This window comes from Astyanax mexicanus, chromosome 23, assembly GCF_023375975.1.
Source record: "Astyanax mexicanus isolate ESR-SI-001 chromosome 23, AstMex3_surface, whole genome shotgun sequence".
Classification (NCBI taxonomy): Eukaryota; Metazoa; Chordata; class Actinopteri; order Characiformes; family Acestrorhamphidae; genus Astyanax; species Astyanax mexicanus.
The window spans coordinates 18744979-18767972 of record NC_064430.1 but is presented as its reverse complement, the minus strand read 5'-3'; the positions used below and the strand labels follow the sequence as shown (position 1 = coordinate 18767972).

The 22994-nt window shown below is 40.6% G+C and overlaps 1 protein-coding gene across 1 annotated transcript in view; it reads left to right on the top strand.

The window, feature by feature from the left end:
* lrp1ba (low density lipoprotein receptor-related protein 1Ba) overlaps positions 1 to 22994 on the top strand; it is a 327687-nt gene that overhangs the window by 254193 nt on the left and 50500 nt on the right. Inside the window, exons 56-66 of the mRNA XM_049470884.1 lie at positions 554 to 737; positions 872 to 957; positions 1925 to 2047; positions 4918 to 5099; positions 5273 to 5472; positions 9050 to 9238; positions 10030 to 10178; positions 10295 to 10388; positions 12898 to 13014; positions 13154 to 13273; positions 18437 to 18556. Coding sequence (XP_049326841.1) covers positions 554 to 737; positions 872 to 957; positions 1925 to 2047; positions 4918 to 5099; positions 5273 to 5472; positions 9050 to 9238; positions 10030 to 10178; positions 10295 to 10388; positions 12898 to 13014; positions 13154 to 13273; positions 18437 to 18556 — 1564 coding nt within the window. The remainder of the gene's footprint in view (positions 1 to 553; positions 738 to 871; positions 958 to 1924; positions 2048 to 4917; positions 5100 to 5272; positions 5473 to 9049; positions 9239 to 10029; positions 10179 to 10294; positions 10389 to 12897; positions 13015 to 13153; positions 13274 to 18436; positions 18557 to 22994) is intronic.

Here is a 22994-nt window from a genome sequence, read left to right as displayed (position 1 = left end):
TCCTCTGTTGCACAGGATAAATTCATCAGTTAACAGCCTTAGAAACTGCAAATTAACAGCACCCCAGATAGTTACTAGATGATTCCCTATGTGTTTCTTCATATTATGGAGAAATTCAGTATTAATTTACAATGTAGGAAAAAAATAAAAACATGACATGAGAAGGTGTGTCCAAACTTTTGACTGGTGCTGTATATAAATAGCCACGTCCCCGTCTGTTATAAAGCATTTCTAACTTGTTACATTTAATAAAAAAAAAACATTAATTTGTATCATTATAAATTTGGTCCTTCCCAGGTCATTCTCCATATATATTTAAACAAGCCATGCCTTTTTTAAGCTCTCTTTTAAACCAAATAGCCACACTCACCTATGTCATGTTTTATTCAATACTCTCTTCATGTTGTGAATAACACAACCCACGTCTATTTAATCTCAGCTGCTTTGTCTATATTATATTACATTCTCTTCCCAATGGACCTTAAAAGCCACACCCACCTCTATAATTGTCTCCACTGGTTTTCTAATGTCATATTTGTGTTGTTGGGGTCAGTGTACGTGCTGGTCAGGTTTCCGGCTGAAGGCGGATGGACGGACGTGTGTGGACATGGATGAGTGTGTGGAGAGCTTCCCCTGCAGCCAGCAGTGTGTAAACACATACGGCTCATACAAATGCCTATGTGTGGACGGATACCAAAGACTGGACACTGACCCACACAGCTGCAGAGCTATAACAGGTACAAACACACACACATAGAGTGGTTTGAAAGGTCTGATTTATCATTTTTCAAAGCAGCTTGAAAGAGAGAGTTTAAAGTCCTTTTGAAGTGTGTTTTGAAGTGGGTGTTTCTGTCCTCTCCTCGGCTTCCAGCAGACGAGCCATTTCTGATTCTGGCCGACCATCACGAGATCAGAAAGATCAGCCTGGATGGGTTAAACTACACCCTCCTGAAACAGGTACCAACACCACTTCCTATATCCACCTGAACACCTGAGCAATGAACCACAAGAGTATTTTAACCTAATAATGTGGTTAGATATTATAAAGCACAAGAGTACTGTATTGTTTGCACTATAAAGGTGCACCGGATTATAAGACACAATTTTATCCGACAGTAGTAAGAAACAGGGGTTTCGCCATGTTTTCCTTCTAATTCAGCTCGTCTCACTGCAGGGTGGTGAAACATTTTGAAGCTAAGCTAAGCTAAAATAAGTAAACAAAACTGTTTCAAAGTCAAAACAGCACTGGATGTTAATCTATACAGATTTGTCTCCTGAAAACTGTTTATTTGGGTGAGTAAAGGGCTTCCATTTATTTACAGTAAGCTTAGCACTAGCGGCTAACTGCTAGCAGGCAACGCTAATGCTGCTCCAGCAGTGCTAACCAGGGTTAGCAGTAGTCTACAGGCAGATAATACTCACCTCTGAATGGTCAAAGAGCAAGCGCTCAGTGCAGTTATCGGGTAATGCTAATGCTGCTCCAGATGCGCTAGCCAGGGTTAGCAGTAGTCTACAGGCAGATAATACTCACCTCTAAATGGTCAAAGAGCTAGCGTTTAGTGCAGTTATCGGGTAATGTTAATGCTGCTGGAGAACTAAGCTGAAACTTTTGTAGAACACTGTGCTTATTTGGAGTGATTTTACTGCATCTTACAACCTGACATAAGATGCACCGAATTACAAGGAGCACAGACAATTAAAGAGAATTAAGCACAGAGAATTAAAGGATATTAAATGCACCTTATAGTGCAGAACAAATACTGTAGATTGTTTTAATAAAGTGCCAATTATGGAAGCACAAGGCTGTGGGTTGTATAGAATAGTTTAATATATATGATGGTATTTGAGTAGATGACCTGGATGTAGTGATCATTCTCTCTCTCTGTTTCTCTCTCTCTCTCTCTCTCTCTCTCTCTCCATGCAGGGTCTCAGTAATGTTCTCTCTCTAGACTTTGACTACAGGAAGGAGCTGATCTTTTGGATTGACACCAGCAGACCCAGCGGACGCAGGATTAACAGAATGCGTCTCAATGGGAGCGACCTCAAGGTAGTGTATGTAGCGTAAACCGAATTCTGTAGTGTGAATGGGTGTTATTAAACTTCTATAAGATGAATGGGTGGGACTAAACTGCTGTATGCTGAATAGCTGCATCGCTGTATGCTGACTCCTACTGGGTTAAATAATTAGTTGTAGAGCAATGTTTAAAGTGTTGCACTTCCACACCTCTGCGAGCAGAAAATCTGTCCTGGGCAAAGTGCTGTAGTGCCAAATGCAGTCCTCCAGGTGGACGGTTGTTTCCGGTTGAGAGTATGCTGTGCGCTATTGGCTGCCGCTTCTCACCGGTGTGTGGATGAGTGCTGAGTATGAATGGTTATATGTAAAAAAACGTGATTGTAAAGCATCTATGGGTTTCTAGACACTTTGCTTCATTCTGAATGCTGAATAGCTGAGGCTTTACTTCTGTTGGTTGAATTGCAGAATCTAAATTCTGGTAGGCTAAATAGGGTGAATGAGCAAGACTAATCTGTGTTAGTGAGCATGGATGAGGCAAAACGTCTATAGGCTAAATTATCAGGCTAAATTCAAATGGGTAATCTAAATGGGTATACTGAAGAAGTGCTGTTGGCTAAACAGGCTTAAATTGGGTTGAATTGATAGAGCTAAAGTGCTGTGAGTCACGTTTATAAATGTTAACACCTGTCAGATGAGTTTTACCCTTTTAAAGAAATTTGTGCCCCCCCTCCCCCTTAATGTATGGTAATAAACTCCTATTAATTGCTGCTGTACAGTTGCGCCGGTCTGTTCTCTGTTTCTCAGCTTTCGATACAAATCTCCAGAAAGTCAACAAAAGCATTTTTTCTTTAAAACAGCAGCAGCAGCTGCAGGCAGGGGGGCGCAAACAGCTCAAAGAAAGAGTGATTAAAAGACTGGGACGTGAGTGCCAACTGGGGGCCACATTATTTATTCCGAACAGGAGGGTATTTCTTTATTTTCCCCGTATCACCAGAAGTAAATAGTGTATGAGAGGAGTTGTGAAAGATTATGGTTGTGGGTTTTGGGGGGAAGTTTGTTGTGAGTTGTGATAATTACCGGCGCTGTCGCCCTTTCAGTGTAGTTTTAAGCTCATTTACATGTTGCTGGATGAAAGAGGCCAGAGCAGGCTGTTTATCCACTAAATTACTAGCGCATGCCGTGTTCCAGCGTTTATACACTGATTTTATTCTGTTTTGTTTGTTCCTGGCCCTGTAACCCTTGTTAATTTACTATGCTAATTATTATATTACTGTATCGGGGCGAGGCACCCAGACACAGTCTCTGGTGTTTACTTGTTTGCCTTTTTCAGTAATCAGATGAATACTTTGTTTTTAAAGAGTGGGCTTTTTAGCAACAATAAAAAATTCTACTTATTAGCGCATTAAGATGGTTGCAGTGACATCCAAGTTTTTTATTTGAAATTTAAAGTAAATTGGCTTAGAAAAACTTGCGAAAATAAAATATAACATTGTATTTTTACCATCATTTTATGCCCCTGATCATTTAGAAATTCTCTGACCAAAGGAGGATGGGTCCCTTTTTATATATTAGCATTGATAATACATGTGATAGTACATGTGTTACTACATGGTACATGTAAAGCTATATCCGGATGGGATTAATTCTCAGGGGGTCCTGAGGTAATTTTCTACTTTATGGGGGGGTCCTCTGTGATTTTTTTCCTGAACGACCATGTACGTGTTTTTCTCAGTTGAACTTTTAGAAAATTACAGGCTGAATTATCTACTATTTTCGCTGAACTCCATGCTCCTCCGGTAATCTATTTCAGTCCAGACTCACATCTCTGATTTTCGTCACCTCGCGTTTGCGTTTAATAAAATAGCTATTTGTCCACTGTCACGCACCGTAATTACACTTTGGGTGCGCGTTTCCACAACAGCGAGTGGAAATGGAGGAGCTACTGAACGGCATGTCATGTGAGCGAGAAAGCCAAAAAAGTAGTCTGGATGCAAGAGTTTTATCACAGAGTAGAAATAGTGTGAAATATTTTTTACAGACGTCCCCCTGAGAAACTAATTATTAAGTCTTGGTTCCTTCCAAGGTTTCTCCCTCCTCTAGCTTTGGGGGAGTTTGTCCTTACCTCTGTAGCTTATTTAGGGTTCTGTATTGTATGTTCAGTGTTTTGTCCGATTCTCTATCCTGCTACCACATTTCTGTAATGCTACTTGCAACAACACCAGTTGTAAAATGTGCTATACTGTATAAATAAACATTTTGATTTTGATTTGGAAAAAAAAGGATAAAAATGGATGAATTAGGCGGAAATGGTCACGGCCAAATGTACAATAAGTCAATAATGTGAATAATCTGCAGAGTAACGTGGAATCGTGGACACACACAGCATCAACACCTTGGTGCGATGCAGAGGATTCAGTCATAGGTTGCCAGATCTGAATAAAAAGGAGAAAAAGGAGATTTACCAGTTTTGCCAAGGATTGCAATAGTTCTAAGGTCTGAAGAGACTCAGGTATGTGAGATTATACAGGAAAAAAGAGTACAAATTGATTGGTATCCATTTACAAGATGATTACTTACAAAATATTAACAAATTCACCTGCAGTTTTGCATTTTGTAAATTTCTGTCAAATAAAATATTTATTTCTGTCATATATTTCAACTTTGAAGTAAAAAAAAGTCTCGTTCACGTCACGTCTCGTTTTGTTTCATGAGATGAGTATCTTGTCACACCCCTGATTTGTAGAGTTCAAATTAGATTTGCATCCAATGCGAAAATCATCTCTAAAAGATGAATCTGGTTATTAGCTGTTCTTAGTGTTTAATCTGCTAAATACTGGATGAAGTGGAAAAAGATTAGCTTGTGTAAAAGTTGTGAATAATTATCCTGAGAGATTCTTTCTCAGGTGGTCCACAGGACGTCTGTGCCGAATGCCCTGGCAGTGGACTGGATCGGGAAGAATCTGTACTGGTGTGATGCTGAGAGGAAGACTGTGGAGGTGGCGAAGGCTAACGGACTCTACCCCACTGTCCTCCTCAGCACTGGGCTGAGAAACCCTTCTGCTCTCGCACTGGATACTAACACAGGGTATATACACTGATATATTATCTGCAGATATTTATGTTCAAGATCAAGGGACAGAAATCACCAGAAGGAAATCCTGAAAATATCCTAAATTATGTGTTAAAGCATTAATATTCAGATTGAAGTTCTAATAGGATTCATGTTCAGAATGATGGAGGTGTTTTGTATGTTTGTAGGTTTGTGTTCTGGATAGACTGCTGTGAGTATCCACACATCGGGCGGATCGGGATGGACGGGAGTAAAGCGCAGGTGATTGTTGATACAGAAATACACACCCCGTCTGCTCTCACCATCGACTACGTCAACCAGAGGATCTACTGGGCAGATCAGAACCACATACTGTTCTCTAACATGGACGGCTCCAGAAGATACCGAGGTGAGACTGATCATTATCTCAGCTTCACTCTGCAGAGCTTTATGAGGTGTACTGAAATGCACCAGCTTGAGATGCTTCAAGCTGATTTTAGCTCTTAGAATTTACTTTTATTATTTATGTAGCTCTTTCTTTTTTTGTATATCAGAGTGATTTTGCATTTACCACATGGAACAATTAAAAAATAATGATCTGATTTTTTATTGAGGAAATACTGCCCATTCCTAGGCTTCTGCCCATTCCTAGGCTTCTGCTCATTCCTAGGCTTCTGCCCATTCCCAGGCTTCTGACCATTCCCAGGCTTCTAAACAATTTCCAGGCTTCTTCCCATTCCCAGGCTTCTAAACAATTTACAGGCGTCTTCCCATTCCCAGGCTTCTGCCCATTCCCAGGCTTCTAAACAATTTCCGGGCTTCTTCCCATTCACAGGCTTCTGCCTATTCCCAGGCTTCTGCCCATTCCCAGGCTTCTGCCAGTTCCTAGGCTTCTGTTAATTTCCAGGCTTTTGCCCATTCCCAGGCTTCTGCCCAGTCCTAGGCTTCTGTTCATTCCCAGGCTTTTGCCCATTCCCAGGCTTCTGCCCATTCCTAGGCTTCTGCTCATTCCCAGGCTTTTGCCCATTCACAGGCTTCTGTTAATTCCAAGACTTCTACCCTTTCCCAGATTTCTGCCCATTCCTAGGCTTCTTCCCATTTCCAGGCTTCTGCCCATTCCTAGGCTTCTGCCCATTCACTGGCTTCTGCCGATTTACCGCTTCTGGCCATTCCCAGCCTTCTGCCCAGTCCCAAGCTTCTGTCCATTATCAGGCTTCTGCCCATTCCCAGGCTTCTGCCTATTCCCAGACTTCTGCCCATTCCCAGGCTTCTGCCCATTCCCAGGCTTCTGTCCATTCCCAGGCTTCTGCCCATTCCCAGGCTTCTGCCCATTCACTGGCTTCTTTCTGCTTATTCACAGCCTTCTGCCCATTTCCAGGCTTCTGCCCATTCCTAGGCTTCTGCCCATTCCCAGGCTTCTATCCATTCCCAGGGCTTCTGCCCATTCCCAGGCTTCTGCCCATTCCCAGGCTTCTGACGATTTACCGACTTCTGCCCATTCACAAGCTTCTGCCCATTCCTAGGCTTCTGCCCATTCCTAGGCTTCTGCCCATTCACAGGCTTCTGCCTATTCCCAGGCTTCTGCCCATTCCCAGGCTTCTGTCCATTCCCAGGCTTCTGCCCATTCCCAGGCTTCTGCCTATTCACTGGCTTCTTTCTGCTTCTTCCCAGCCTTCTGCCCATTCCCAGGCTTCTGTCCATTCCCAGGCTTCTGCCCATTCACTGGCTTCTGCCGATTTACCGGCTTCTGCCCCTTCCCAGGCTTCTGCCAATTCACTGGCTTCTTTCTGCTTTTTCCCAGCCTTCTGCCCATTCCCAGGCTTCTGTCCATTCCCAGGCTTCTGCCCATTCCTAGGCTTCTGCCCATTCCCAGGCTTCTAGCCATTCGCAGGCTTCTGTCCATTCGCAGGCTTCTGCCCATTCCCAGGCTTCTGCCCATTCCCAGGCTTCTGTCCATTCCCAGGCTTCTGCCCATTCCTAGGCTTCTTTCTGTTCCCAGGCTTCTTTCTGTTCCCAGGCTTCTGCCCATTCACTGGCTTCTGCCAATTAACGTCTTCTGCCCATTCCTAGGCTCCTGCCCATTTCCAGGCTTCTGTCTGTTCCCAGACTTCTGCCCATTCCTAGGCTTCTGCATATTCCTAGGCTTCAGCCCATTGCCAGGCTTCTGCCCATTCACTGGCTTCTTTTTGCTTATTCCCAGCCCTCTTCCCATTCCCAGGCTTCTGCCCATTCCTAGGCTTCTGATAATTTCCAGGCTTCTATCTATTTGCAGGCTTCTGCCCATTCCCAGGCTTCTGCCCATTCCAAGGCTTCTGCCCATTCACAGGCTTCTGTCCATTCCTAGGCTTCTGCCCATTCCTAGGCTTCTGCCCATTCCCAGACTTCTGCCTATTCCCAGGCTTCTGCCCATTCCCAGACTTCTGCCCATTCCCAGGCTTCTGCCCATTCCCAGGCTTCTGCCCATTCCCAGGCTTCTGCCCATTCCCAGGCTTCTATTCATTCGCAGGGCTTCTGCCCATTCCCAGGCTTCTGCCTATTCCCAGGCTTCTGACCATTCCCAGACTTCTGCCCATTCCCAGGCTTCTGTCCATTCCCAGGCTTCTGACCATTCCCAGGCTTCTGCCCATTCCCAGGCTTCTGCCCATTCCCAGGCTTCTGTTCATTCCCAGGCTTGTGCCCATTCCCAGGCTTCTGCCCATTCCTAGGCTTCTGCCCATTCACAGGCTTCTGCCCATTCCCAGGCTTCTGCCCATTCCCAGGCTTCTGTCCATTCCCAGGCTTCTGCCCATTCCCAGGCTTCTGCCTATTCACTGGCTTCTTTCTGCTTATTCCCAGCCTTCTGCCCATTCCTAGGCTTCTGTCCATTCCCAGGCTTCTGCCCATTCACTGGCTTCTGCCGATTTACCGGCTTCTGCCCCTTCCCAGGCTTCTGCCCATTCACTGGCTTCTTTCTGCTTTTTCCCAGCCTTTTGCCCATTCCCAGGCTTCTGTCCATTCCCAGGCTTCTGTCTATTCCCAGGCTTCTGCCCATTCCTAGGCTTCTGCCCATTCCCAGGCTTCTATCCATTCCCAGGCTTCTGCCCATTCCCAGGCTTCTGCTCATTCCCAGGCTTCTGCCCATTCCCAGGCTTCTGCCCATTCACTGGCTTCTGCCGATTTACCAGCTTCTGCTAATTCCCAGGCTTCTTCCCATTCATAGGCTTCTTTCTGTTCCCAGGCTTCTTTCTGTTCCCAGGCTTCTGCCCATTCACTGGCTTCTGCCAATTAACGTCTTCTGCCCATTCCTAGGCTCTTGCCCATTTCCAGGCTTCTGTCTGTTCCCAGACTTCTTTTTGCTTATTCCCAGTCTTCTGCCCATTCCCAGGCTTCTGTCCATTCCTAGGCTTCTGCCCGTTCCTAGGCTTCTGATCATTTCCAGGCTTCTATCTATTTGCAGGCTTCTGCCCATTCCCAGGCTTCTGCCCATTCCAAGGCTTTTGCCCATTCACAGGCTTCTGTCCTTTCCTAGGCTTCTGCCCATTCCTAGGCTTCTGCCCATTCCTAGGCTTCTGATTATTCCCAGGTTTCTGCCCATTCCCAGGCTTCTTCCCATTCCCAGGCTTCTGCCCATTCACAGGCTTCTGTCCATTCCCAGACTTCTGTCCATTCACAGGATTTTGTTCATTCCAAGGCTGAATTCCAAGACCTCTTTTCCTTATTCCAAGGTTTCTGCCCATTTCTAGGTTTCTACCCATCAACAGGCTTCTGTCATGTGTGTATATGACTATTTATATGACTGTGAATTAAATAGTAAGTAGTGCTTCTTCTTTAAGGTCAATGTGCTGCAGTACAATAGCAGTAATGACTCAGGGCTTCTGAAGGTTAAACTGTCTGAGATGTGTGTTCTCAGTATCATTGTAGCAGACAGAGTGTGTGTTTACCGTGTGTGTTATAGCTGGCAGGTTTCCAGCCTCGTCAGTAATCGATGGCGTCTCGTTTGGTTTCAGTTCCTAACGAGGGCATGGGTGGGGTTACGAGTCTGGCGCTGTTTGAGGATTTCCTCTATTGGAGCGATCAGAAGACCAAAACACTAAGTCGGGCTCACAAGACCACCGGAGCCAAGCGCTCCGAACTCCTCAGCTCCTGGCAAACCATCCGAGACATTAAAGTCTACCACCCACTCCGGCAGCCCGACGGTACCTCCTCCCACACAACCTCTGCATCAGCATGCTTCTCCTCTTCCTGTTTATGTTTGTCTGTTTGCTTGTTTATAGTTGATTTACTCACTGATTGGCTGAGCAGCTTGATCAGATGGTGCTTACCACACTCTGATGAGTCACTATAGGATTAGATCTGTGGCTGAATATATTTCACTCAGTCAACATATAGCCTCCACAGGCTATATATTTAATTCTAAATGTAGATATTGTGATATACACTGAAGTGTAGCTACAGTCTTTCATTAGGGTGAACATATATTAATATAGCTCTAAATGTAGGTATTGTGATATAAACTAAGGAGGCGGAGCTAAAGTCTCTCATTAGGGTAAATATATACAGCTCTGGAAAAAAATAAGAAATCACTTAAAAATGATGAGTTTCTTTGATTTTACCAAATTTAAAACCTCTGGAATATAATCATGAGGAATATGATTTTTGCACCAGGAGTAAAGGCATAAAGTTATCCAAAAGCAGTGTGTAAGACTGGTGGAGGAGAACATGCCAAGATGCATGAAAACTGTGATTAGAAACCAGGGTTATTCCAACACATATTGATTTCTGAACTCTTAAAACTTTACGAACATGAACTTGTTTTCTTTGCATTATTTAAAAAGCACTGTATCTTTTTCATTCATTCATATCATTTCTCATTTTCTACAAATACATGCTTTACACTGACAATATTTTTACTAGGAATTTGGGATTAGGAATTAGGAATTTTAGGTAATTGTTGTTTACTAATTTATATATTTTTATTTGTTCTCAGTTCCTAAACACCAGTGTCAGGTGAATAATGGAGGCTGCAGTCACCTGTGCCTACTGTCTCCAGGTGGAGGGTACAGGTGTGCCTGCCCCACCCACTTTTATCTGGCCAATGACAACAAGACCTGTCTTTCTAACTGCACTGCAAGCCAGGTACCAGCCTCAGTCAGAATGCTGTAACTCACAGATTTGTTAACATGAATTCACTTTTTCTTATTCTTCTCACAAGTTCTTATTTTTTCTCTTTGTGTGTGTGTGTGTGTGTGTAGTTTCGTTGTGGTACAGATGAGTGTATTCCCTTCTGGTGGAAATGTGACACTGTAGATGACTGTGGCGATGGTTCAGATGAACCTGCAGACTGTCGTGAGTAACTGCACTATAACAGCCCCATACGATTAAATGTAGTAGTTATTACAGCAAGTAGCCTCGTAACTGATGTTCAGTAACACACATTCAACATATGTTACGCTAACATCCCTGTTACACACATTCAGTAACACACATTTGACATCTGTTACACCAAACAACAAACAACATCCAGTGACATATATATTTAACATCCCTGTTACATATGTTAATTCACATACATTCAGCCTGTTACACCACACAGCCCTTTAATACACATTTGATAACATATATGCAGTATGTCTTACGCCAAACAACCGCCTAAAACACATTCAGTAGCCTACATTCAATATCTGTTATACTACACAGCCCTATAACACACAGTCAGCTATAGTCCTTTAATATACAGCTCTGGAAAAAAAAATAAGAGACCACTTCAGTTTCTGAATACGTTTCTCTGATTTCACTATTTTTAGAGACTGTAGATGTTTGAGTAAAATAATTTTTTTTATTCTATAAGCTACGGACAACATTTCTCCTAAATTCCAGATAAAAATATTGTCATTTAGAGCATTTATTTGCAGAAAATGAGAAATGGCTGAAATTACAAAAAAGATGCAGAGCTTTCAGACCTCAAATAATGCAAAGAAAACAAGTTCATATTCATAAAGTTTTAAGAGTTTAGAAATCAATATTTGGTGAAATAATCCTCCACCAGTCTTACACACTGCTTTTGGATAACTGTACGCCTTTACTCCTGGTTCAAAAATTCAAGCAGTTCTGTTTGGTTTGATGGCTTGTGATCATCCATCTTTCTCTTGATTATATTCCAGAGGTTTTCAATTCGGTAAAATCAAAGAAACTCAACACTTTTAAGTGGTCTCTTGTTTTTTCGTTTCATAACTGTATGTTACATCACATAATCTAGAAACATATTTAAGTACAGACATTCAGCATATGGTACACTACATATATTCAGTATCATATTTTCCTCATTTGTTACACCAAACAACCCCGTAACAGACATTCAGTAACACATTCAGTATCTGTTACCCCAATCATACCCCAATTATAACACATATTACACGTGTGTTGCACCATGTGTGCAGTAATATGAACTCTATCAGTGTTAATCTAACTGAACTATGTAACATTGATAACACCATTATAGACTTCCATAGTGTTCAGTAGCGCCCCCTCGTCTTTATACCTCCACATCACTGATTCAGACAGACAGACTGAGTGTGTGTGTGTGTGTGTGTGAGTGTGTGTGTGAGTGTGTAGGAGGACAGTGGTGTATTATAGCTTTTAACCTGTGATTTCTCTCAGCTCTCCTCTCAATGCTGTTGCACTTCAATCTAAGTCTGTCAATCAACTTCCCATATATCTAACATCACACCACTGTCTCTCTCTCTCTCTCTCTCTCTCTCTCTCTCTCTCTTTCTCTTATATTCTTCCTTACTCATTTCCTCCTTATTTCTTTCCTTCAAAACTTATATTTTCTCCAATCTTTCATTTTTCATCTTTCTTCGTTTCTTTGTTACTTCCATCCTTGTTTCCTACCTTTTCTTTTTTCTTTCTTCTTTCTTTCCTCTTTCAACCTTATGTCCTACTTTTCCTCTTGTCCACTTTCATTTTCTTTTTTTTCCACATCCTACTTTTCTTCTTCCCTTTCTTGTTTTTTTTTTATGCCCTCATTTTATTTTCTTGTCTTTTTTCCTTACCTTTTTTTCCCTTTTCCTCCTTTTTTCTATGTTTCATTCCTTTTTTTTTGGTTTCTACTTTTTATCCACAATTTCCCCTTTTCTTCCTTTATTCTTTCCTCTTTCATCCTTATTTCCTACTTTTCCTCTTGTCCACTCTCTTTTCATTTTTTTTCCATTTTAACATTTGTTACATCCTTTCTTCTGCCCTTCTTTGTTTTCCTTATTTCCTCATTCCTTCCTTTTATTTCCCCTTTCCTTTGTTTACCATTTATGCTTTCTTACTTGTTTTCTCCCTTCCTTTTTCTTGTTCTTTTTTCATTAATTTTTTTCATGCTGTCTTTCTTTCTTTCTTTCTTCTTTCCTTTCTTTTTTCTTTCCTTAATCACATATTTTCTTATGTCTTCTTTCCTTACTTCTTATACTTCTTTTTACTCTTTTTCCACATTTTTCATTCCTTCCATGCTTATTCCTTCTATCTTTGTCTATTATTTTTCCTATTTTGTTCCTTCCATCCTTCCTTACTTTTTCCTTCATTCCTTCCTTTCTTAATCCTTCCTTTTTCCTTTGTTCATTTGTTCCTTCCTTGGTTCCTACATTTTATCCATCTTATGTCTTTTCTTTTTATTTCTTAAATCCTTCCTGTATTACATTTTTCCTTCATTCATTCCCACTTATTTTCTTTTGTCTTTATCTATTCCATCTCATTCTCTTCTTATTTCCTTGCTTTCTTTCTTTGTTTGATTTTGCTGCCTTCTTTTCTTTTCTCCTTACTTTTTTTCTTCCTTTCTTCCTTAAATCCTTCCTTCCTTTCTATCCTCCAGCGGAGTTTAAGTGTCAGCCGGGTCGGTTTCAGTGCCGGACGGGTCTGTGTGCTCTCCCTCCGTTTATCTGTGATGGAGAGAACGACTGTGGAGATAACTCAGATGAAGCCAACTGTGGTAAGGATGGAGGGATGACGCCAGTCTATTTGCTTTCAGTGAAAACAGTCTCTAGTCTGTCTGCATTAAATGTGTTATACAGGAAATAAAGGCATGGATAAGCATCTCTCTCTCTCTCTCTCTCTCTCTCTCTCTTTAGATTCCTACATCTGTCTCTCAGGGCATTTTAAATGCACGCAGACACACCGGTGTATCCCTGGGAACCTGCGGTGTAATGGTCAGGATGACTGTGGGGACGGAGAGGACGAGCATGAGTGCCGTAAGATTCCCCTCACTGTTTTATAAACCTGTTACAAAACCATGATTCCAAACATTCTGCTAGTGGCTTCAAACAAATGCTTTCATCATTCATAGATTTTAAACTACAAGTGCAAATACTTGTGGACACCCCTTTTAATGAATCCATTTAGCTATTTTATATTGCAATCATTGCTGATATAGATGTGCAAATGCACACACACACACACACATACACACACAGTTCACCTAATCCCTGTAGAGAAACACTGCCAACATAACTGGATTCTCTAGAGCCGATAAACAAACACGAACCTATTGGCACCACGCCAATTTATTTGGAATTTAGGAGAAATGTTGTCCTGAAATGGTCTTTTAATTTTAACAGAGCTGTATGTAAAGTATGTTAATATATATCATCAAAACAAATGTAGCATGTTTGCTCAAGAAAAAGATTAATCTCCTGTGGGTGAGTATGAGTCAGCCTACAGACATCTTGTAATGATCAACATCACCCTAGGAGTGATAAGGGGAAAGAGTTTCGTCAACCCAATTGTGCTCTCTCAGAGCTCTGGCAGCTGATGGCAAGCTGCATGACCGGGATTCAAACCAGCACTTTCCAGTGCAAAACCCTCACACCAATGCTGTGTCGCAAATCCTGTAGAATCAAGTCTTTCATGAACAATAGGGACAGTTACTCCATCAAAAGCAGGATAATCTATTCTCTACTATTCTTTTAGAAGAAACATTAAATGAGTAGGTGTCCCAATACCTGACCATATACTCTCTCCTCTCTAAGCACTGCAGTGTGTGAAGTGTAAGTGTTAAAACAGGACTCCATTTATCACTGCAGGAGCTTTTAGACCAGATCAATGAAGATTAATCAGGTAAAGCTCACCTGCAGATATTATCTCACCTGAGCTCCTTCCAGATATTTACCACAGTGGGGAGCTTCCTTTCTTCCACTTTCTTCCACTCTCCTTTTCCCACGGTGTGAAAGCAAACACTCACAGTGTGAAGGAGAGGGGGGGTATCTGTTACTGTAGATAAAAAAAACAAATTAATATCTAATTAATATCTGAACTTCTGACAGTTTGTTTTGATATAAATCTGATATAAATATGATTATTGTGTTCTATATGGGGGAATTCATTAGGCTCCGTTTATTGTTGTTTCATATTTGCATTCTGAATAATTTGGTTGGGCTGCACAGTATAATTTATTTGCATAGTAACACTAACACTAACATTAATTACCTTGATAGCCTCTGGTTATTTTAATGAGCTTAATAACAAAGCATAGAAATAGCCACAGGTTATATTTATCTTGTGCTACAAATAGAACAACGCAATTAACTGCCGCTTATATTTATCCTGTGCTACTAAAAATAACCATAAAAATAACCTTAGGTTAAAACTATTATGTTCTACCAAATCTTTTTTCAACTCTGAATCTCTAATTTTTTACAAGGTTTTCAAGCCAAATGTGTATTTTAACTTAAATATTATTGATTTATTTTGAAAATAAACATTTTCAAAGTAAAGCTGGGATTCAGAGTCATACAACAAAGAAAAAAAATATATATATAAAAAATGTATTTTATAGTAAAGTTTATAGTTAGAATGCTTAATAATAAAATGTATTTTAAAGTTATTTTGTGTGCACATTTACGTATGTAATTTCCTGGGGACAGAAATGGCACAGATTTGGAAGAATATGCCTGTGATAAAATTTCAACCATAACAAATATCGTCAGTTTATAAGTGTACGTGCAAAAAAAACAAACTCTAGAATTAGCCCAATGTTATATTAACCAAAGGCAAAACCATAAACATAACAATAATATTGGCTGAGAGGTAAAGGAGTCCTAGAAAAGATCCTTAAAGATTTTCATGGGTAATGTGTGGATGACATTAGCAGTGAAGTTTATCCTGGTTGAAAAGTCTGAATGGAAATGATATAAGGCTGGTACTTTTCTCTCTGTAGGAAAGAAAAAGACAAGTGCATCATAATTGATGGTGCCAAACGTAGCGAGAAGAACAAGAGGAGAAGAATGTTAATGGCGCAAATCAAGCAGCAAATTCCATCTCTGTAATTTATATTGAAATGATCTAATGGAAGTCAGCCAAGGACTTTAGAGACTGTCCTGTAGCAGAACCACTGGCCTCCCTGCACAATTTGGGTGGCAACAATGGCCTTTATGTTAGAAATGGGGCTTGGAACTTGTCACTGGTCACTGGTTAATTTCCCAGAACTAGCATATATGGCTGAGGTGACTTAATAGGCCTAAATGTTAAAGATTGGAGCTTGGGAGTAGTCACTGACAGCCATGGCCTTAAAATGTTAAAGGCTTGGGATTGGTCACTGGTTCATTCCACAGAACTAGCATCCATGGCTGATGTCCACCAATACACTTAAATGTTAGAGAAGGGAGCTTGGGACTGGTCACTAGTCATTGGTTTAATTCCCAGAGTTGGTATTCATGGCTAAGGTGATCCAATAGGCCTAAATGTTAGGGGAAGAAGGGTCTTGGTCACTCATCACTGGTTTAAATCTGATGTTCACCAATAAGCCTAAACATTGCAGCCATGGCTTGGGACATGCCATTGGTGACTGGTTTAAGGCCCAAAACCAGTATTCACAGTGGTTGTGGATGTGCCCCAATACACCTAAATGTTAGAGAAGGGATCTTGGGACTGGTCACTGACTACTGGTTCATTTTCCAGAATTGGCATCTATGGTTGAGGTGTCCGAATGGGCCTAAATGATCACTGGTTCGATTCCCAAAACCGGCATCTATGACTGATGGCTGAGATGCCCCAATAGGCCTAAATGGTCAATGGTTCAATTCCCAAAATTTGTATGCATGGCTGAAGTGCCTCAAAAGGCCTAAAAGATTACAGGTTCAATTCCCAAAATATGTATGCATGGCAGAGGTGCTTCAAAAGGCCTATATGGTCACTGGTTCAATTCCCAAAATCTGTATGCATGGCTGAGGTGCCTCAAAAGGCCTAAATGGATACAGGTTCAATTTCTAAAATTGGCATCCATGGCTCAAATGCCCTATTAGGCCTAGATGGTCACTGGTTCAAGCTCCAGAACTGGCATCAGTGGCTGAGGTTCACCAGTAGGCCTAGAAGGTCACTAGTTTAATCCTCAAAATTGAGAACCATGGATTAGGTACCCCAATACACCTAAATATTAGTGAAAGGTCAAGGTTTAGGTCACATCAATGGTTTAATTCCTGGACCCGACATCCATGGCTGATCTGCTTGAATATACTTGTAGCCAATGAGACGGTGGCTCACCATGCTAGGTGTGTGTTCTCACTGTCGCAATCACTAGTGTGAGTATGTGTGTGTTCACTGCCACAGTTGGGTTAAACCTGGAGGTGGTATTCCGCTGCACTGCGGTGCTTAATCTTACAACTGAATTACCCAACTTCCCCATGGAGAACTAATACCATCCCAGTGATACTTAGTGATGCACCTTGGGCAGCCTGAGAGAGATGAACATGGCGCTGAATATAGAGCATAGAGTAAAGAGGAGAACTGAAGAAGAGACCTGTCAAGTCTTTGAACCAATCAGTGTCACACATTCAGTCTCATGTGGGCAGAAAAAGCGCAAAATCCTCCGTTTGAAACCACAGCAGGGGCCTAATCTTCTAGACTAGTCTCCAGAGAACGGACCAAGAGAGAGAGAGCGAGAGGCTGAGCAAGGAACAGGAGGGGAATAGATGAAAAGAGAAGTTGTAATGGTCTCAGAGAGAGAAAAAGAGAGGCAAACTGTTGCCTCTGAGAGTTGGTGGCAGGAGAAGAGAACAGCATTAGCCTAGCGGGTGGTAATTGTAGGGTGCAGTAACTGAGGCTAGCCCGTATCTGAGATTACCCTAGCAGAGGGAGGGTTTAACAGTGCTAATCCTGTTAGGAGGGGGGGCATTAGAGCCGGGATCTTTTTCCCCAGAGGCAGGGGTCTTGATTTCAGCTCATATGTAGGTCAGAGAGAGGCTGGTGGAGCTTAGCCTACCTTTGCTTAGCTTAGATTAGCTTAGCAGCACAGCGCCACAGTCTGTTGTGAACATGGGTGGGGGCTTGTTCAGAGATTTCTCTCTCGCAGATTTCAGTCTGAAATAGCAAAAAATTTCAGTCCTGCTCACAAAGTAGAGGCCTTGTCAAGACTACCTTTGTCAAGGCAAGACAAATTAAGTGCAAAGTCTCATTGAGATTGGGACAATGTCTTTTAGTTTAAGTACAGCTGGTATTGAATTCAATACAAATGAGAGTACAAACACTGTAAGGATGTAGATAAATGTCAGGGCAAAAACTATAAAGAGATTAAAACAGTCTAAGACCATAATAACACCAAAAAAATTCTAAGGACAGTCACTGTCAAGATCATACAAACGCATGTACAAATCCAAGGACACACAATTGGACAACATTTCTCCCAAGTTACAAATACAAATATTGTTATTTAGAGCATTTATTTGCAGAAAATCAGAAATGGTCAAAATACTGAAAAAGGTACAGAGCTTTAAAACCTTCAATAATGCAAAAAAAAAACAAGTTTATATTCTTTTATAAACAGCAATGCTGAACAATATTTGTTGGAATTACCCTGATTTTTATTTACAGCTTTCAGGCATCTTGGCATGGTCTCCACAAGTCTTTCACACTGATTGGGTGACCTTATTTTACTTCTGGTAAATTTTTTTTTTTATTTTACTTCAAAAATTAAGCAGTTCAGCTTAGATTGATGGCTTGTGACCATCCAACTTACATCTTACATGGTTACATTCAGAGTTTTTTTGGTGGGGTTCAGGTCTGGAGATCGGGGTTCAGGTCTGACCATTGACAGGATGACATCAAGTGACCTATAAGAAGAATGGCAAATGGCAGCTGGGGGGAAGTGCATGAAAAGAACAGTTCAAAACAATCTCTTAGATGCAGGACTTAAGCTAGGAAAAGGACTTTCTTCAGTGAGAAGCAAAGATGAGCCAGGCTGAAGTTTGCAAAACTTAAATCAATGAATTAAAGTCGCATACAAGTTTATCTTGGAAGAAAACTTGCTTCTTTTAAGACTAAGAAAAGTCCAAGAAGAAAGCATAGTTAAAGTATGAGCACTGTCAAAACTGACTGTGCATGTGTGTGTGTGTGTGTGTGTGTGTGTGTGTGTGTTTCTCCAGCTGATAACACATGCTCACCCACCCAGTTCCAGTGTAAGACCACAAAGCACTGCATCTCGAAGCTGTGGGTGTGTGATGAGGACCCGGACTGTGCCGACGGCTCGGACGAAGCCAACTGTGGTGAGTGCGCACACACACACACTCTGCTCCTGTGTAAAACAGTGTGTGTGTGTGTGTGTGTCAGAAAGTAATAAAGTGTCTGGGAGTGAGTGTTGTGTGAGATCGTTAGCCGTGTGTGAGATCGTTAGCCGTGTGTGAGATCGTTAGCGGAGTGTGTGCCACTGAGATTATCCCTCATGCACAAATAATGAGACTGAAATCACTGGTAAATATTTTATCCTTGCTCAGAGGAAAGCTCTCTCTCTCTCTCTCTCTCTCTCTCTCTGCTTTAATGCTGCCTCTCTCTACCCAGTGAGGTAAAATGGAAAAGAGTGTTAGTGCCACAGTTTTAAGATTTAAAGCAATGGTTTAAAAAAAATCAGCACTGAAGAAGCTACAAGATTAATGGAGCTAACAAGTAATGGAAGCTTATACACCACCAATTAGCCCTGAAGCTATCAGAGCTTCTTACCTCTCCAAACTATGTTGAACACCTCCAATTCTACATTCAAAACTCAGTAAGGGTTTTAGATGAAGTTTCCAGTAATTAAGCACAGGAATAAGTGTTTCTACTAAAGTGGCCGGCAAAGAAACACAAACGTAGGTGTTTATTCTCATTTGATTAGTATGAAACACAAGAGTAGATGTTTCTAATAAATTGGTGTCAATTAATGAAGTACAAATATTTCGTTATCGCAATTAAGTAAAATTTTTATCTTATATTTTTCTGACGACTTTTTATTTCTTCTTCTTACATTTTCACCCAGTTATCTGAACTTTCTACTTCATTCTACTACATTTTGAAAACAGCCTTGTTGCTCCTATTTCATTTCAGCTTGTTTTCATACGGGCTTCTTATCATTCACAAAAATCCTTTCCAGATAAATCAATTCATCCAGATGTGAGTTTGATTTTGATTGAGGTTGAATTTGATTGTGGTTGGATGAGAGGTATAAAGATATACCATTCCGACAACCTATTGGTTTATACACAATCCGTCACACCTGCAAGTCACGTCACACTCCAGCAAGAACATAACAGATCTACAGGGGTTGGACAATGAAACTGAAACACCTGTCATTTCAGTAAGAGTGTAAGCAGAGTGTGAAGGTTCAATTAGCAGGGTAAGAGCACAGTTTTGCTCAAAATATTGCAATGCACACAACATTATGTGTGACATACCAGAGTTCAAAAGAGGACAAATTGTTGGTGTTGGTCTTGCTGGCGCATCTGTGACCAAGACAGCAAGAATGCAGAGTAATGTCAGCATACCACCAAGAAGGACGAACCACATCCAACAGGATTAACTGTGGACGCTGTAGGAGGAAGCTGTCTGAAAGGGATGTTTGGGTGCTAACCCGGATTGTATCCAAAAAACATAAAACCACGGCTGCTCAAATCACGGCAGAATTCAATGTGCACCTCAGCTCTCCTGTTTCCACCAGAACTGTCCGTCGAGACAATGAATTACTGTGGTCTAAAAGCAGGTGTTTCAGTTTCATTGTCCAAACACTGTATGTAGCCTAGTATGAAGATGATCTGTGACAGAAACGTCTCAACTGTATTTTTCAGACTATAAGGCACACCGGATTATAAGGCTCATTAAGTGAAATTAGTAAGGATGCCTACATCAAAGTGAGAAAGGTGTCGCAATGTTTTCTTCGTAATGGAGAAGTTGGGGCACCTTAGTAAACAAAACTGTAATTCTTAAAGTCAAACGCGTGCTGGATAATTTACACAGATTTCTCTCTCTTGAAAACTGTTTATTTGGGTAAGTAAACAGCTTCCATTTATTTACAGTAACCTGTTTAATGTTTTGTCAAAGGGTGAGTTTTCAGTGAAGTTTCTCCAGCACTAAGGCTAAGGAGCAGCAGCATTAGCATTAGCAGTGCTAGCGAGATGTAAATACTACCCAAAAGTGCTAGACTGAGCTAGTCAGCTGTCGGTTTATCACACGTAAAATGTTTTAACATAGCAAACGCGCAGACTACAGTCCAGGCCTATTGCAACAGGACAGGCAAGCAATTTCGCCTTACAGTCTTTAATATGTCTGCATTGTACTAAAATACATTCATTTTTAATGGGCATATATGCAGCTGAAACTGAGAGACTAGTGCATCCCAAACTTATTAACATTAGCACACTGAGAAAATGAACTTTTTAGTTTTAAAAAGTTTTGCAACTTTCTGCATTTGCTTTTTTAAGTAAATTTAATTTCAACTTCAACTTGGTTTCAAGACTTAAATGTTACATAGAGTAAATAAGTGAACTGAACTTTAGTCAATCCTTTCTTTTATTAAATTTTACTTCATTTATTTTTACTGAATCAATCCTTTCTTTTATGAAACTTTATGTCACGCCTGCCACAGACTCTGTAGTTCCTTTCTCTGACTCTGCCGTTCCCGTCTATGGACAATCCCCGGTCCGGAACTACACCTCCCAGCATGCCCCTGTCAACACCACACGCTCGGACTCAGCCAACCGCGGCTCACTCGGGCGTTCTACGTCACCGGAATTTTAGACTGCGTTCAGGTGTTTGTAATTTAGTTTTAGTATAAATATCAGTCTGTTTGTCTCGCGTGTCGCGAGGTATTTTCCCTGTATTTCCAGCGATATACTGAGCGTTCTTCTTCCATCTATATTACCCGTGTATAACCTTTGTTTTGTTCTTTTTCGACTACGTTTCTGCCTTACCCTTTTGTTCTGTTTGTTTTGTGATTTTCTGGTTTATTGAACTCTGCTTCTGTTTTATGGTTTCGTTTTCGGTTTGTGATTCGGCTCTGATGTTTTGGTTGGTTGTTTTTCTGGCTTTGACCCACGCCTGTTATCGGACTACCCTATCAGCTTACGTGCTTTATAATAAAGCCTCGTTTTGTTTTTACCGCGAGCGTCTGACTCCCGTCTGTGGCGTTACACTTTACTTCATTTATTTTTACTGAATCAATCCTTTCTTTTAGTAAACTTTACTTTATTTATTTTTGCTGAATCAATCCTTTTTTTATTAAACTTTACTTTATTTATTTTTACTGAATCAATCCTTTCTTTTAGTAAACTTTACTTCATTTATACAATATTACTGAAATGTAAATATTTTTAGTTAAAACACATTTAAATATTTACATAATCTCAAATATTTATTTTGTAAACAGACCAAGTCTCACTGTCTCAACACATGCATGGCATGTAATACATTCCTTTTTAGTTCTAAATAAAAATATTTAAATTTCAGAAATTATAATATATTATGTATCATAAATTATTTGAGGAATATTGTATAAATGAGGTATGATTACAATTGATTAATTTATTTAAAAAAAGAACAAAAGCTGTGATGCGGCCTAAGCTTTTGTTCTTAATGTAATTTTTCTCCTTACTTTATTTTTACTTTTATACTTTAAATAGTTTTGAAACCAAAACCAGTACTTTTACACTTGAGTAAAATGCTTTAAAAAAAAGATGTATTTTAAACCCTGGTATCTACACTTCTACATAATGAATTTCAACACTTTTCACACCTTTGTTGGCCAGTGATGAAACACAAGAGTGCGTTTATAAAAAGGTGGCCAGAATGTGAGAGTATTCAGAGCGTTTCTGGACTGTTAATTGGCTTTTAATTACTGCCAGCTAAACATGCTCTCTTTGAAGAGCTGTTTTACTCTTTTATTAGAAATACAACAAGACAGAAGCCTGATAAGTGTGTGTGTGTGTGTGTGTGTGTTCTGCATTTAAAGATCATGGTCGTTTCTATTAGACTCAAATGGATGTTTTTTCAGTTTTCATTCATCTCTCATGAATAATTTACGCTGCGTCCAACTGTGGATCTCTGATTTGGACACAGCAAGTCGTCTGTGACTCACTGATTCTGTTTGTTTTCCACAAATCACTGTTTCTTATTTTGTCTGAATTCCTCTTTCCCTCTCCTGTCATCTTAAAAGGGATATTTTGCTTTAAAATCAAATGAACAGTGTAGATCGCTAGGGATGCACTGAAATGAATGTTTTTTGGATTACAGCATTTTACAACTGCTAAAACACGATGCTTAACACAATTCACAAAAGCACACACCCAAACTGCAAAATACTTCATATATCCTGCAAAAAAAGCACTGGAAGCAAAACTACATATAGCATTATCAACATCAAACTTGCTGTACCATAATACTAAACTAGTTCAAATTGGAAATTGTAGAAAAGTCCTCAGATTGTTCACGTGCATTAAAATATTTATGGATCAACACACTTGCTGCTGTAATTTTGTAGTCATGCAACATATGCACAACATGCACAGTACAAATATGCTCACAAAAACAAAAAAAATACAAAATTTTGCAGTATGAAGGTTCAATTATCAGGGTAAGAGCACAGATCTGCTCAAAAAAAGTTCGAAAGAGGATAAATTGTTGGTGCACGTCTTGCTGACGCATCTGGGAGCAAAAAGTCTTTGAGATGTATCAAGATCC